The sequence below is a fragment of the Lepisma saccharinum genome, chromosome 22 (genome assembly GCF_977018435.1).
Source record: "Lepisma saccharinum chromosome 22, izLepSacc3.1, whole genome shotgun sequence".
Lineage (NCBI taxonomy): Eukaryota > Metazoa > Arthropoda > Insecta > Zygentoma > Lepismatidae > Lepisma > Lepisma saccharinum.
In genome coordinates this window covers 4354445-4367410 of record NC_139250.1, presented here as the reverse complement: position 1 = coordinate 4367410, position 12966 = coordinate 4354445, and the positions used below count along the sequence as shown (strand labels likewise).

Below are 12966 nucleotides of genomic sequence, written 5' to 3'. Positions count from 1 at the left end.
CCACTGCAGCAAAGGACCTTTTGTTAAACAAGAAAGCTGTTGTGGGAAAACTAACAATTGAATTCCCTAGCTACAGAGCTTAAAGCAACCTTGGAAAGAGCATTTACAAACATATAAAATTTTACTTATACTCTGTTCTGGGAATATATGGAGCAAAGTTGTGCATAAGGGGGTAAAGCGAGTGGGCACAGCGAAGCAGTCCACACGGCTGCTAACAGCTGGTAGCTACAGCCGCAATTTCCTCTTCATGCACTCACTTGCCCCTCTCATACGTTTATTGTTCAAGCACTCTCAACTTGCGCAGAGATTTGTATTCATTCGCTGGCTCCAGACATTCCCAGGATATAGTAACAAACAAAAGGTTAAAAGATTAAAAAACAGTAACTTACGTGTGTGAGCATGAGATTTATCAAACTACGTTTCGAAGGTTATACTACGTCCTTCTTCAGGTTGAAACGATGTTTTCAGACACCTGACATGGTGCCTTGTCGAGAAAGTGATAGTTGAGGATTTAGGTTAAAATGGTATAGGAAAGACACTTTCTAAAAAAAGAAAGTAAAATACACATACTAAAACTGCGCAATACTCTAAAAAAACAAGAATGTTCAAAGCTGAACGTCATTAGGAAGATTAACAATAAATTGGACAGGAATGTGTATGAGGCAGCCTATATATGCGCGGATAATAGGAATAAACTCAATAGGAATGATGGGAATTTGGAAGACGGCAGGATAAACTTTTTTAAAAAATGGGATAAAGCCACCGGGAGTAGAAACGAGATGGGCTTCCATGTTACCCCTGAGGTTAGGAAAGCTGCCGAGGTGGAAATTGAATTCTCCTTGGATTGGTGACTCACGAGCCCCAGTTGAGGATAGACCAGGGTGGGGGGTGGGGGGAGGAGTTTTCCTTCTCCAGGTATGAGCTGACACCGTGCATTCGCCTACCCCGAGCACCGATCGGCAGTTCGCCGTCATCAGCTTTGAACGTTCTTGTTTTTTTAGAGTATTGCACGGTTTCAGCATGTGTATTTTACTTTCTTTTTTTAGAAAGTGTCTTTCCTATACCATTTTAACCTAAATCCTCAACTATCACTTTCTCGACGAGGCACCATGTCGGGTGTCTGAAAACATCGTTTCAAGCTGAAGAAGGAGGTAGTATAACCTTCGAAACGTAGTTTGATAAATCTCATGTTCACACACGTAAGTTACTGTTATTTAATCTTTTAACCTTTAGTTTGTATTTAATTGTGAGCAATCAGCACATAACCAATATGTTACAGGATATAGTACAAGCATGGCCATATTTAGAGGGGGGGTTTCTAGGGTTCAACCCCCCCCCCCCCGAAACTTCTGACATGTTGGATTAATGGAAGTTCAGAAACCAAAATCTGTAACAAATTTTCATTTTTTTTACGAAGCATCACAAAAATACAAGGAGACAATGTTGAAACGATTGAGCTAGAATATTCATACATTTGGAATTCTGAAAGTTGAGTGAAACAGGATTTATTCCGAGAATCGTAGCCAACCCGCGACCTCTCCATTTTCACTTCTGCTGTCATCTTTCCAGTGTTGTTCCTGCGTCACAAGGAATATAGACTGAAGATTCCCTTATGATTGTCCCAAAATTCCCTTTCCAGCTTTTAGATTTCCTGTCCGATAAAGTCGAAAATTCCCCTTGATAGGAGTTCAAACCTAGGATCTCCAGTTTCGTAGCACTACGTTCGCGATTGAGGTTACAATCCATGCACCAGGCTAAGTTTTTAAAAATAATAACTGCTTCCACACTTTTCGAAATTCCAAAAATGTAATTTTAAAGTTAAACAACAAAAACTTTATGACTTAAATTTTCATCTAACTTTTAAAGCTTTTTCTTGAAGGTGTCTAAAGTTTAATGAGGAAGAATAATAATTGTGCATTTCAGTAAACACTGTATGAAACGTAAAAAAAAAAAAGAAACTTGTGCTGGAAATTCACTCATCTGCTGGATTGAGTAAGCCCCCTCAAGGATATAACAATAATATAATAATAATAATTATTAGTATAATTATGGAATAAAATTGTTTTATTATTATGAAATTTTAATAATTATTGTACAATTATTGTTATTATTTCTATTATTCAAATTTCTGGCGACGCCCATGGGAACAATTATGAATGAACCCCCCCCCCGAAAATTTTTCCTGCCTACGGCCGTGAGTACAAGTGACCCTTGATACCCTACAAATATTTGCAGTCTCCGTTACTCATGCACCAGCAAGACAAGCCCCAACAATTTGCCCTCTTTGGAACTCTGATATGTCCCCAATTCTAATGCACGAAGACAAATATTCGACGTGCAGTCCAGCTACTACTGTGCCAATGTAACTGACAGGCACACACCTACATGCCCGCTACACTGTTCATGACCAACAGGTGGTGCAGGCGAGCCCTCCAGCAGCATGTTCTATAATCACCAGAGTTTCAGTTTCAATGTCCACCACCTGCAGTCCAGTGTTACAATCTCGCAATGAATATCGGATGGATGACATTGGTCACTCACGTGCCTATCGGAGGGTTAAGACAAAACTTTGGAAGATTGCTATGGTATAGTTATAGTAGAAATCTAATATGTTAAAATTTAAAATTAGTCTCAACTACAGGGTGGTCTGAAAGTCTTGTTACTCCCCTTGTTCTTTACACAGATGTGTATTTCTTTTCTATATTTCACTTCACATAAGTGACATGAAATGGATGCGGTGGCTCACTCGGTAATGCGTTTGACTACCATGATACAGATCCCGGGTTCGATCCCCAGCTGGTTCAAATTCGGGGACTTTTCTAACGTTGGAAGCAGCCCCGGCGCCCACCCAGCGTCGAATGACATGGGTACCTGGGGGAAACCCTGGGGGGTAAAGGCAGTCAGGGGTGTGATGCTGATCACATCACCCCCACTCACGACCGGAACAAGAAAGTGTGGGGCGTTACCTCTACATCCCCTATACGCCTTCATGGCGTGGTGCTAAGCAGAGGGGAGCATTTTACTTTTTTTTTTATGACTTACATTAGTTGATAGCTTAATGTTTAACATCAGTGTGGACACAACACCTCGAGCAAGCTGCATGTCCTTTTCTCATATCCGCATCACTCAGTTCATTAACAAATGTTGGCCTAAATGATTTTAAGTGCAAATCTTGTTGCGTGCGTGACAGCAAAGTTGTCTTTTTGGAATTCACAGTTCAGCTGATCATTTCTGCAATGATTATTTGCTTGGACATTAGTGAGCCCATATACTTGCCACAAGACGTTCTTCCGCACTGTAGAAACTGGTGTCTGCCATCTGAAATGAAAAGAACTGAATGCACATAAGCTATCAGTTAATGTCAGTTACATGAATTGAAATAGACGGGAAATACACATCTGTGCAAAGAACAGGGGGGTAACAAGACTTCCGGGCCACCCTGTACTTTGAATTTTCTGGCATCAGTAAGGGCAGTTTGGTACTGGTTCAAAGTGGTATTGGCCCAGCTCTAGTGAGAACACATTAAAAGTCAAAGTTTTGTGTCTCCTCTGTACTGATATTCATTCAAAGTCATCCAAGGTTTCTGTGCTATAGTAATTACAGTACATATTAACATTCTCCTTCAAAAAGTTGTGTACGCTACGTAACATTCCTTGCCAGTCAAGTGAAAAAGTTACCGACGACAAGCATGACTCAACATATGCAGACAATTCAGCTTCCAAGGCTGATTGATTCACCTCATTGCTAATTGGAATAGAAATGTCTGCCTCAAGGGAAAACTCCTCAGCACTTTCAGACACATCTAAGTTATCGTCACTTGATAGCAACGGAACTGGTGTTTGACGAACACCTCGCTCCAGAACTCTATTCAGCCTGCGCAAATGAACAAGTTCGTCAGAACACTGCAACAACTTCAGTTCCAAATTCTTCATCTTGCCCATAAGATGTTTGTTTTTCTTTTCATTGGTGAAGGTCGATATCATCTTCTTCAGCTTCCTGATTTCCTTAGGTGATCTGGAATGGAACAGCTGATTGTCACGCAGGGAGGTTTGGAGCAACAGTCGGTATATTTCAAACAGGTTCTGGACTGACTCAGGTGGCTTTTGTTCCTGAGCACTTAAGCTTTTTCCGCGACTGTCCTCTAATTCACTCATCCTTCTCAATGCTTGCTGCGTTTCTTGAAGACCATGTTGACATATGCCTGCTACTTTGTCCTCCAAGTCATTCAAGGCATTTAACAGAACTTCTACTTGGAAATGAGAGTCAGACAAATCAGACAACTTACCCTGCAATATTCTTAACTCACTTACTAAACTTTCGCTTGTTGTCTGGCTAGATTGATCAAACAAGTCACTATCAAATTGGTGAGGAGCAACAGGACTGCTAAAATGATCTTCTGCAGGTGACGTCAGTGCTTCGTATTCCTCATCTATAACTCTTTTAATATGACCTAGGTCTGAAGAATCTGTACTACTTTCCTTCTGCTTCTCAGCAAATTCTCCATCAGTCCCGAATGAGTCGCTAGATGATATGATAGACATGGTGTCCCTTGATGCAACATCTACATGATTTGCTTCTTTGCTTGCACTTAGAATTGGTGAATCCTGAGAAATTGGTTCATTTACACTTCTCTTCTCAACAATACTTATATGTTTATTTGAGCTAAGGGCCGCAGCTATAGCAGCAAAAGTAACAAGCTTTATTGCACTTTCAAAAGTAACTTCTGTCGTAGCTTCGATCGAACATTCACGGATCCTCTTGTCATTTTGAGTAGCTTCAGTCGAACATTCAGAGATCCTCTCGTCATCTTGAGAGCACTGGGATGAAAGCTCAGAGTCTTCTCCTGGGGATAAAAACACACAGAATGCAATGTACAATTTAAGTTTTCATGAAAATATTAGTGGCACAAAATATCTAATTTGTACTCAAGAAATCTTACTGTTCACTTGCATGTCCAGAAACAGAATAAAATAGGCAGTACACAATGGAAGTCTGAAGTTATGCAAGTTTCTCACTTGCATTGCTAAATAAAAATGGAAAGGAGATATAATTAAGAAAGATGAAGAGGTTTCTCGGTATATCAACCAGGTAAATTCTGGATAGGATTCTGAACTTTCAACTCTCATCTTCAGGAATGGTTTAAAAGTTGTAGCACAGTACAAAAAATGTGCTGAGGTTTCTCGAACATTTATATGAGGTAGTCAAATGACAACCTTAAAAGTCTGATGAAAATTATATGACAGACTGTATACAGGTCAAATTTACATCAGATATCAACTGTTATTTACAAAATGACCACAAGCATGAAACACTGAGCTTCACATCACCATTCTTGTCATTTTTAAAGATCGAGCCTCCTTCACAAACTTGCACCAGTGAAGAGCATTGGTCTCTTGCCTTCTGGAAGTCTAATACTGGTAAGTGAAAATTCAAAATACGCATGACTACCATGTCAGCAAGTTTACAAATGGAGGGAGAAGTACGGCAATGGTTCAGTTTGCAGGCAGATGGGTGGAAAGACCTTTGCAATGGTCATAAGCAGAGCCCGGATTTTGATGACCGAAAAATCTTTGAAAAATGACCTTTAAAATGACAACAAAAATCCTGTAAAATGACCTAAAAATCTTTGAAAAATGACCTTTAAAATGACAACAAAAATCCTGTAAAATGACCTAAAATCTTTGAAAAATGACCTTTAAAATGACAACAAAAATCCTGTAAAATGACCTAAAAATCTTTGAAAAATGACCTTTAAATGACAACAAAATTCCTGTAAAATGACCCAAAATCTTTGAAAAATGACCTTTAAAATGACAACAAAAATCCTGTAAAATGACCTAAAAATCTTCAAAAAATGACCTTTAAAATGACAACAAAAATCCTGTAAAATGACCTAAAATCTTTGAAAAATGACCTTTAAAATGACAACAAAAATCCTGTAAAATGACAAAAATCTTTGAAAAATGACCTTTAAAATGACAACAAAAATCCTGTAAATGACCTAAAATCTTTGAAAAATGACCCAAAAATTCGTACAAAACTCAATCTGCTTATCGAAAATAGTATATATATTCCAAGACAAACAATTTAACAATTGCTTCTTCACCTTGGTGTGTTGTACGGACTGTGAATAAGAAACTCGACAATGTTGCATTTCGGGATTTTCAGACAGGCTTTGTTGCGCTGCTAGTTAAACACAGAGTAAGTACCGCAAGATAACATTCAGACAAAACAGAAATTGTTGAACTTCTTATGTTTCAGCATGCAATGACATAATTTATTTAAAAAAAATGACCTAAAAATGATGCAAAATTTTTAAAAAATGACCAAAAAATTACGCAAAATTTTAAAAATTACCGAAAAATAAAAAAATGACCCCAAAAAATTAATTTCTTCAACCTGAGGAGGGTGTTCAGGATTTCTGTACAAGTTAGCAATGTCTACGTTGCACCAGTAAAAAGATGAAATGTCATCAAAATCATCAAAGATACTTCCTTCTTCCTGAGATTTACAGGCACTAACTCAAGACTTGAAAATATATGTGGATCAATGAATATGTATTAAAATGCAGCAGACTTGTGCAACTATACATGCAGAAATCTACTAGAGAAAAAAATGAAAACAAATTCAAGTTTTCATTTGAGTGCCCCTCTAGGACCTATTTATACCTTCCTGCATTTTTTGGCAATACTGATGAGACATTAGACTTTGTTATATCATTGTCATTATTTAATTCTCTTCCTGGATATTTTTGATATGTAAGAACAAGAATTACTGGCTTTACTACTTGTTAAATTCCATTCAATGTTGTTGCGAAATAGGTTCCAAATAAAAGCTACTCATACTGGACTAACAACAAAACAACATATCTATGAGGGTGTACCCAAAAGAAACCAATTTTTTTTTAAAAGCCATGTGTGTGTGTATATATATATATATATTTACAAACAACCTTATCACCTTGAAAGTACTCTTCATGACACTTAATACATTTGCCCAATCTGTCATTCCATTCTTGGAAACATTTTTCAAACTCATCTGTTGTGATGGCTGACAGCTCCTTCCTCGTCTTTTTCTTCACCCTTTCTATGTTGTCAAAATGCTGTCCCTCTTCATTTGGGAAAACAAAAGAAAGTCACACAGAGTGAGGTCAGGTGAGTAAGGGGCATGGGGCAAGAGAGTCATGCTGTTTTTTGCCAAAAACTTGTGCACTGAGATGGCTATGTGTGCAGGTGCATTGTCGTGGTGGAACAAATTTCGCAGCGACTCTTCTCATTCCCAACTCTTCCGTTAAAATTTGCTCAACCAAACTCCAGATAGTCCAGATAACGTCCCCAGCTTTTCAATGGTCCGTCGTCACTCTTCGAACATAAGTTCACAAATTTTGTCGACATTTTCGTCCGTTCTGGAAGTTGACAAACATCCAGAACGAGGTTTGTCATCATTTTTTTAAGCGAGAAAACCACTCCTACACTTGAGATTTCCCCATAGCGCCGTCCTTGTAAGTTGTGTTCAACATCACAACAGTTTCCGCCACCTTTTTGCCCGAGCAGGAAACAAAATTTCACAGCCGCAAGCTGTTCTCTTACATCGGCCATCACAAAACACGAGGTGCGAGTGAAACTGCTTTTACGAAAATAAAAATCACCGTGACCAGAGACAACCTTCCCCAGCGAAGCCACTGAGTGTACTGAACTCGCAATGAGTTGCTCGACGCTTGCCTAGCGGGAAAAATTCGTACTATGGATGCTCCGCTCAGCGCAGCGCTATTCCTGTTTTCTTTTTGGGTACCCCCTCGTAGTTCTAGGGAATGAGAGCTGATTTATTTATTTATGCATACTCCCCATAATATACGAGGCGTATTTGTAAAGTAAGTACCGATTGCAAATATTGCCGCTGTGGCGCTGCAGTCGCGACCGTGTGAGTTCTTGCTGACGTCCTTCATCCGTTAGTAAGCCACAGGCAGTCGTGGGAGCAGGTCATGCTTTTCCTTCGTAGGTTTATGAAGGTTTGAAATGTTCAAGAAAATCAATCGGCCTGCCGACTGTGAAGTCCGGTCTATGATTTGCTTTCTCAATGCAAGAAACGTGAAACCGGTAGACATCCACCGTCAACTGTGAGAGGTCCTTATTTTTGATGTTTAAAGAAGGTCGTGAGACAGTTCACGATGAGCCAAGGAGCGGTCGGCCATCTGTTGTGACCGAGAATTTGATGCGTGCGGTCGACGTGGAAATTTGTGAAAACAGACGCTTCACAATATCGTCGCTTTCCATGGAATTTCCACAAATTTCAAGAAAACAGTCCTCTACGAAATTGTGACAGATCGCCTGGAAGGTCGAAAATTGTGGTCAGCGTTTCGACGAGGATGATGACCTCGAAGCAGGAGTGCATGGATGACTTTCATCACAGGCGGGAACATTCTATGATGATGGGATACAAAAACCAGTGCCACGCTATGACAAATGCTTGAAAAATTGTGGAAACTACGTAGAAAAATAGTTTAAGGTCTGTAGAATGCAATGCAAATAAAAAAAGGTACAAAACTATTTTACTTTATTTCTTACGCCCTTTCGGTACTTACTTTCCAAATACGCCTTGTACTAACCTTTACTATCCTCTTCCTTGTCTTTGAAATTCATCCTCAACTCCTTTAAACTGAAACCTGACTTTGAAGACATTAAGGTCTTGCTAGTGACATACAACGACTCTAGTGGTGATCCTATTTTTGAACCACAACTATCTGAACTTAAGACCACGTCCTCGTCTAAGACCACGTCCTCGTCTTTTGGCTGCTGGTGTATTGATAGTTCAGAAGAACAAGGTGAAGGTGGTTTCACATATTCTGGTTGGTTTAAGTCTCTCTGTAAATGAAGGGGTTCTAAGCTCATTCCCTGGTGTTTGTTCTCATGTTCTGCTAATCTGCTTGTTGGCTCTTCCGGACATTCTTGAGAGGGCAACATGCATGCTTTGTTTTCCTTATCAGAGGTTACTAGACCATGCAGTGTAGACTTATTTTCACACATCTGTCCCTTTGCTCTTTTCAAAGCATGTATTGACTTCTTGCTCGACATCTCCTGCATACCTTTCTTCTTCTTGCAAGAACATAAATGTGTCCTTTGATTTTTCTTCTTCCTATCGATTGGCATGTTTTTCAAGATTTCAGTCGCCTGCTTAGTTTGAGAGTGCTGACACAAGATGGCAGATAATGTTGAAGTTTTAACCACAATTGGGTTCATATTCCCTTCATACTCCCGCTCACAACTTTGTTTAGAGTCTGAGAACGTAACATGGTGTTCATCTTCCAGCTTGACAAATTTCTGCATCACAGGACAAACTTCAACCTTTTTGTCAGCAGAACTTGCAGAATGCATCACTGTGTTATTTCCATTTCTTAGGTATTTCAACAAATGTAGTCTTTTGTTCGCCGAAAAGCTCTTATACGTTTCATTGTCACTATTATTTGTAACCGAGTTTATCGGTGTAAGTACATTCTTGGAAACTTCATTATCTGGGCTTCTTCTTGTATGGGAATAATGCAATTGACTCTCATTGTTGCAGCCTGCTGGAATACTGGGTGAAACTGGATGGCTTTTCATTGTCTGTTCTACCCTGTTTCCCAATGAGTATAGCAAATCCGGATCCTCACTTGGAATGGCCTGTACTTCCTGGACCAAATGCTGATGTGTGGATTTGCTATCGTGTTGGTCCCTTGCATGTTTTGCTCTTAGGCTCTCATGTTGCAAGTCTTCTGCACATTGCAGTGGCTGCCTCTCATCTCTTGCTGAATGTGCGGGGATATCATGGTAGACGTTGCGATTTGACGAATTTGTTGACGAGTGGTGGCAGGTATGTTTCTTGTGAATTTTTTTGTGTGAAGTAAACACTTCATTTTCATCTTTCTTATTGAATGAATGCTTATTCTTATTTTGCTTCAGATCGAGGTCTGTTATTGTGTTTATGTTACTCTGTTGTATTTGATCCTTGAACAAACAAGATAGTAATTTATGCAGTGGACTCTTTGTGCCATGAGACATGTGACTTCCATCTGTCTGCACACACCTATGACACTGACTCAATGGCTCTTGATGTAAATTGGGCAAAAATAGATCATCATTTTTGTCACCTACTAGATTTCCAGTCAAATGTGGGTATAAGTGATGACCTTCATGATTACATGAAAGGCTTGTCAGTAAGGGTGAGTGAACCTCCGGTTTATATGCACTTTTATTATACACCAGCACTTCATTGCGCTTTCCGCTATCATGTGCACAGTTAGAAGCTTCTTTCTGTTCTCTTTCTTCATCTTTACGGCATAGTAATGGCTCCTTGTAACCATCATCCTTGTCAGGCAGGTACTCACTGTTGTTTCTTCTTGTAACTTTTAACGCTGCCAATAGAGATCTGAGCTTTGTTAAGCGGCTATGTTCTGCTGCCACCTCCTCAGCGGTAGGAATAATACTTTGAACAAGAGAGGCAAAACTTCTTGATGTAGATATCCTAGGAGAAAGTTGTTTCTGCCCTCCATTATTTTCACTGGCAGCCAATACCGTAGCACCACATGTGCCAGACTTACATGCATGCATTCTTCCACCTTCCAACCGTAGCACAGTGTATGACCTAGATTTACGTCTCTGTATTTCTGAACGCTTGGATTGGTCCAATTCTTCACCAACTGATTCACCCATTTCAGGATTCCCTTGCTGTAACAGATGAAATAAGTTACTATTTAAAGGTAAGGTAGCTCAGTCGTTAGGGCATCTGACTACGATGCGAGAGACCCAGGTTCGATCCCCGGTGGGAGATATCCGAGATTTTTTCCACCTGTTCAAGCGGCTCCAGCACCCACCCAGTGTCATATAAAGTGGGTACCTGGAGAAAACTCGGGGGGGGGGGGGGGGTAAAGGCAACCAGGGGCATGGTGCTGATCACCTCACCCACACCTTCGGCCATGATTAAGAAAGTGTGAAGCCCTTACTCCACACCTTCATGGCAAAGCACAGGAGGACACTTTACTTTCTTTTTACTATTTAAAGTAATAGTAGGTTACTTGAAATCAAAATGATGCTTGATCTTCAATATGAACATTAGAAGCAAAGAACAATGTTTAGCCCCTTTCACATCAAACTATAACATTAGGGTAAATGTTCACTAGGCCAACATACATGTATACAACCGCATTCTAATGTACTGGGAGATCAAGACACACAAATATGTACCTGCTCATTTTTGGAGGTGATGTACTCGGTACCATGCTCCAGTCACCTTGACCCTCAGGGTTGCTCCCAAGTATCCATTTATTAGGGGCTAGGTGAACCCCATCACTTTATGCATGACAAATCGGAAAATAATTCCCACCTCAAACCACCCATGCCAGGAATCAAACTTCGTTCTCCTCCACGGTAGCCAGACACCATATTGACTGTTGTGTCACAAGCCGGAAAAAAAAGCTGTAGTCAGTCCCTGGGTGATGAGAGGTCGCGAGGAGAGTCTTGATCGAGAGCGAAGTGTGTCGCGAGTGATAGTGTTCAGTCGGTCTGCTTAAGAGGTTTGGGCAAACCCAGTGAGGCAAAACCCTTCGATGGACCGACATAACACCACGACGTGACTCAGCCAAGGAACCACAAAAGAAACCAGATACTTTGGGTTTATCATTATCAGTGTTCAGCTATCTTACTGGTTCGTGCATGGTCATCTTCCCACTCGCTTGTATAGGCTATTAAATATTAGAAAAGGGCGATAAACATAAGTTATTCTGTTCCTCTTATACATATCCTCTCGCAGCGAAGCAGTTTAAGCCGGCCTAAACGTAACAGTTGTTTGTTTTTGGCACTAACTGCATAAATCAACACCAAATTACAGTACAAAACATATCTCTGAGGGGAAAAAACAAGAAGTCCATATCATTACATATTACTTGTGTTCAGTGTATATTTCCACTGGCTAAACATATCAAATTGTTATTGTATGGCAAAAGTGTTCATGGTTTGATTTCCTAGCAAATATACCTAAGGTGTGAATTGGATTATTTTACTAATATAGGTAAAACAATATGAATGAGTCTTCTAGATCAGAAGGTATATTCTAATGCAGTTCCTGTCACTGAACTGTCCTCGAGCCACTGTTGCCAAATGTATGTTTAGTAAAAATATTGAAACTGGCTGAGATGGTACAAGAGTCCTTCAAGAGGTACACAAATAACACAATGTTATTCACGACCTTGGAGGGCAATTTTTTCACTGTTTGCCATTTGAAATACCTCTCCTTACCCTTTGGCATGAACTGTTCAAATTTCATCCACAGATGGAATAAAGAGCTCTGGTAGGCAAGGAAAAAACACCTGCTGTCTCCAGCAGTAGACGTGATCTGCAGACGAGGTGCAGACACCGCATCGGGATAAACCTTTCAACCTATGAATCTTAAGGTCATATATACTCACATAGCACATCGGAGACAGATTTTGTAGCCACAGGAGAAACTTAATGAAACATTATCAATTTTTTTTGAGTCATGATTATTTCAATTTTTTCTCTAACCTTCAAGAAGGCTGCAGCATGGTTATTCAGCTTCCAAGCTGCTGGCTGAAAAATTAAGAACAGAAGTCTGAAATTAGTATGGTAGATCACAACACAAGTCTCTCTGTAGAGAATCAGAATTTAAAAATGTTAAGGGGATGAGGGACAGTTTCGCACCAGTTGTGCATTTATTTCAATATTGTCCGAATGGGCAATGCTACTGAGGAAAAAAACTGGTCTTCAATAGAGTATGAATTTCTGTACATGTTGCAAGTGAAAGTGTTTTTTTAAAGTTGATTATTAAGCTAGATACGATGTTTGAAAAATATGATGAATAAGAATTTTCAGAAACACATGACATGTATTCCTTATGGGGAATCAACTTCAACTTAAAGTTACGGCTAATCAAATGGAAGTTTCGACTTTTCCGCCTGTCAATTACTACTTCAGTCTG

At 39.8% G+C, this 12966-nt stretch overlaps 1 protein-coding gene across 2 annotated transcripts; it reads right to left on the bottom strand.

Annotated features, from left to right (window-relative positions):
* Positions 1 to 3547: 3547 nt before the first annotated feature.
* On the bottom strand, positions 3548 to 12572 carry LOC146004627 (uncharacterized). 2 transcript variants are annotated; one of them, XM_083143517.1, is made up of 4 exons: positions 12437 to 12572; positions 8606 to 10700; positions 4779 to 4843; positions 3548 to 4736 (listed from the first exon to the last, which is right to left on the bottom strand). In XM_083143517.1, exons 1-4 carry the CDS (start codon positions 12443 to 12445, stop codon positions 3561 to 3563), a joined length of 3345 nt encoding a protein of 1114 aa, XP_082999643.1. In that variant the 5' UTR covers positions 12446 to 12572; the 3' UTR covers positions 3548 to 3560. The 2 variants fall into 2 exon arrangements, with proteins under 2 accessions (XP_082999643.1, XP_082999642.1); XM_083143516.1 differs by having other exon boundaries at positions 3548 to 4843.
* Between the last annotated feature and the right edge of the window lie 394 nt (positions 12573 to 12966).